We start from the raw sequence: 3,773 nt of genomic DNA, 5'->3' as shown, positions 1-3,773 counted from the left end.
CTGCACGTCCTGGAAGGGTCTCCTGCTGGGTCTTGTTTCTGGGAGGGCAGTGGGCAATGCAGTAGGCCTTGGGAGTCCTGATGGGTTGCATTGCGAGGTGAGGAAGTCTGGCAGAAGCCCCTAGGAGTGCCCTAAGCCAGGTGCCCCTGGTCAGCCCAGAACACCCTGCCCTGGCTGGCCAGGCCGGGCTCTCTGCCAGCTGCCCCGGAGCTCCTGCAGCCATGCAAAGAAGAGAAGCTCCCAAGCTCCATCTGGCTTGCTGTGGCCCTTCTTCCTCAGCAGAATTCTCCTGTTTCTTCTCAGGGAAACACCTCAATGGGATGATAGTGTAACTCAGAGAGGGGTGACACAAGGCAGCTGAGAACAGGACTGGTGGAGAGGGGGGCTCTTCTCGGTCTTCACTAATGGACACTCCCATAAAATCTCAGCAGGAGTGTCCAGGAAATGTGAGGGCATTCAACCATCCAATACCTATCCTAAGCATTACGGGGGCTACTGGGACAAAATGAAGCAAACAAAATCCCTACAGCTCAGCTCTGCGTTCAGATGACTTGTTTGCAACAACTGACAAGTCAAATGGAGTTGAGTTTCCCCCATGTTCTTGCTTCCCTCTTGCTGCACAGCAGGAAGGACTCCTCTGGAGCCCACAGCAGCCCCTGCTCCCAGTGCCACTCTCAGCCAGCACCAGCCGCAGCTCAAGCAGGAGAGCTGCAGAAAGGTTCTCCTGCAAAGAGAGAGCCTCTTGCTAGGGGTGCTCTAAGACTGCAACAGGTTTTCCTCAGAGAAGTCTGTTCTAACTTTTTTCTGCTTTATCCTCTTCAACAGACCACTGCGTCCAGAGTCAGGAAATGGCCAACAGCAGCTCTGTGAGCGGGTTCCTCCTGCTGGCATTCGCAGACACGCGGGAACTGCAGCTCCTGCACTTCGGGCTCTTCCTGGGCATCTACCTGGCTGCCCTCCTGGGCAACGGCCTCATCCTCACCGCCGTAGCCTGCGACCACCGCCTCCACACCCCCATGGACTTCTTCCTCCTCAACCTCGCCCTCCTCGACCTGGGCTGCATCTCCACCACTCTCCCCAAAGCCATGGCCAATGCCCTCTGGGACACCAGGGCCATCTCCTATCAAGGATGTGCTGTTCAGGTCTTTTTCTTTCTCTTCTTTATAGCAGCAGAATATTCTGTTCTTACTCTCATGTCCTACGACTGCTACGCTGCCATCTGCAAGCCCCTGCACTACGGGAGCCTCATGGGCAGCAGAGCTTGTGCCCAGATGGCAGCAGCTGCCTGGGGCAGTGGCTTTCTCCATGCTGTCCTGCACACGGCCACTACATTTTCCCTGCCCCTCTGCCAAGGAAATGAGCTTGATCAGTTCTTCTGCGAGCTTCCTCAAATCCTCAAGCTCTCCTGCTCAATGTCATTCCTCAGGGAGGTTGGGCTTATTGTATTTAGTGTCTGTTTAGCATTTGGTTGCTTTGTTTTCATTGTGGTGTCCTATGTGCAGATCTTCAGGGCAGTGCTGAAGATCCCCTCTGAGCAGGGCCGGCACAAAGCCTTTTCCACGTGCCTCCCTCACCTGGCCGTGGTCTCCCTATTTATCAGTACTGGCATGTTTGCCTACCTGAAGCCCCCCTCCATCTCCTCCCCAGCCCTGGACCTGGTTGTGGCAGTTCTGTACTCTGTGGTTCCTGCTGCCATGAATCCCCTCATCTACAGCATGAGAAACAAGGAGCTCAAGGATGCATTGAGGAAACTCTTTGGATACATTTATTCATCATGAAGAATTGGGGCAAAGTCCTAACAGGACACTATTTTTTCTTTTTTCTTAATATGTTGGAAGAGTCTTACTTCACTTTTATACTATTTTCTGAACCTTGTGATTTTCATTCAGAAATGATCTACTTACTATCCTATGTGTTTATCATTCTATTTTAGTTTTGAACCAAGTATCTCATGTACTTATGGAAGTGGGCTTCCCGTTTAGATAAAGACAAAAAAGAGCTGAGCAGAAATTCATTGGTCTCAGCTTCAATCCCTTCCCATCTTTTCTGGAGCTGGGGGAGCAGCCCCAGCATGCAGGAGGGGCTCAGGGCCCAGAGCCCAGCTGCCACAGGGAGGAGCAGCCCCGCTGGCCCTCGCGGCTGCCCCTCACTGCCCGCTGGGCTCTGCCTCTCTGCTGCCTTCGGGTCGGGGCTGCTGCTTCCCTGGAGCCATGGCCATGGCCAGCAGCAGGACGTGGCCTTTTCACTGCTGCTCTCTTCTGGCTTCCACATTGTGCTTCTTGTATTTGGATAAGCCCTGAGAGCTCATGTATGTTGGTGACAGTCCTGTTATCTCTACACTGGCATCTCTTCAATGTCTCTGCACGCCTCTTGCAAACCTGGTTTCAGGAATCCACACAAGGAGCTGCTTCCTGAACAGACCTCTTGCTTTTCTGGGCCTCACAATGGATCAGAACCCCAGAGGGATCAGTGAAGGACCAAGGGCTGGACTGCGAGCTGCCTTCTTTCTTGCCAATGGCCCAGCAAACAACAACTGGCCCTTGAATTATCTGCTTGGGACTGTCCCACTTGTGCTGGGGCTGATGGGAAATGGCATCTTGGAGAGGAATCTGGATGTGCCAAGAGATGTCAGTTGATCTCCAGGGACAGTGTGCAAGCATGGGTTGGCAGTGAGTTCCTCATCTAATGACTGATGATACAAGTTAGAGCGTTTCGTTACAAGGAAAAGCTGAACATGAGGAGCCAATGGGTTAAGGAGGGCTCTGCCATGCCCACAGGGGTTGTGAGGAGCCAGCAGGCAAAGTTACCCAAGAGTCAACTGTGGCTCAGGACAGCTTATTTGAAAGCTCACGAGCTGGATCTAGTACAGCACTTGCCTGCCCGTTCAGCTCTTAGAGACCCCCCAGGGCCCTGCAAAGCACTGCCCTCTGCTACTGAGACACCAGGGCAGATGGAAAGGGGCTCAGCAGCAGAGAGCCCCACTGACTTGGGTCTGCTGGCCACCCTGAGCAGCACGGGCATTGGGGAATCCCCTGGGGGTCCCAGGGCAACACAGACCCCTGGCTCTGAAGACAAGCTCGGGGCTCTGTGAGGAGCACGGGGAGGGAAGCACCAATGGCTGGCCAGGCCAGCATGGACACACTACCCTGGGCAAGGCTCTCCGGGAACAGGGATGGCCCTGGGGAAGAGCAGGGCAGCATTTCTGGGCCTGCACAGATGGGTAAAGGAGAAAGGGAAAGCTCTTTGTGCAGACACCTGAACGGGGCGGGCTGCTCTGTGCGTGGGCCAGGCCTCTTGTGCTGGCCTGGGGAGCGGGGCTGGCCCTGCGGGGCACAGGCACTCTGTGCTGGGGATGTCCCAAGCAGGAGAGCAGGGCTCCTGCAGCTTCACGGCCCTCCATCTCCTGAGCCGTGGCTGGCCCCAGCGCGGGGGCTGCTGGGGAGGCCCAGAGCCGCCTTTGTGCCAGCAGCTGCGGTGCCTTGCGAGGGGCTGGGGCTGTGCTGGCCGTGCCCAGAGCCCTGCAGCAGCCTGCGGTGGGCACTGCCCTGGGGCCAGCCCAGCCTGGGCTGCTGGGCTGGGAGAGGTCCGGGAGGTGGGGAGAGGTGGGCAGGGGCTGGGCTGGGCTGGGCAGTGCCCGGCAGAGGGCAGCAGCAGCGTCAGGGAGCGGTGGCAGCATGCAGGGGAGGGCTCCCAGCAGGGCTTGGTGCTGCAGAGCCAGGGCTGGGGAAGGGAGCCCAGAGCTGCAGGGACAGGGGACACGAGGCCGCTCGGGG

At 56.8% G+C, this 3,773-nt stretch overlaps 1 protein-coding gene across 1 annotated transcript; it reads left to right on the top strand.

Annotated features, from left to right (window-relative positions):
- The first annotated feature begins 845 nt into the window (after positions 1-845).
- On the top strand, positions 846-1,778 carry LOC136787554 (olfactory receptor 14J1-like). The gene has a single exon (XM_066984865.1). The coding sequence runs from the start codon at positions 849-851 to the stop codon at positions 1,776-1,778; it is 930 nt and encodes a 309-aa protein (XP_066840966.1). The 5' UTR covers positions 846-848.
- Positions 1,779-3,773: the final 1,995 nt, after the last annotated feature.

This window comes from Anser cygnoides, chromosome 30 (assembly GCF_040182565.1).
Source record: "Anser cygnoides isolate HZ-2024a breed goose chromosome 30, Taihu_goose_T2T_genome, whole genome shotgun sequence".
NCBI classification, from domain to species: Eukaryota; Metazoa; Chordata; class Aves; order Anseriformes; family Anatidae; genus Anser; species Anser cygnoides.
The sequence above is the reverse complement of the archived record's forward strand: the minus strand, read 5'-3'. Positions and strand labels throughout refer to the sequence as shown.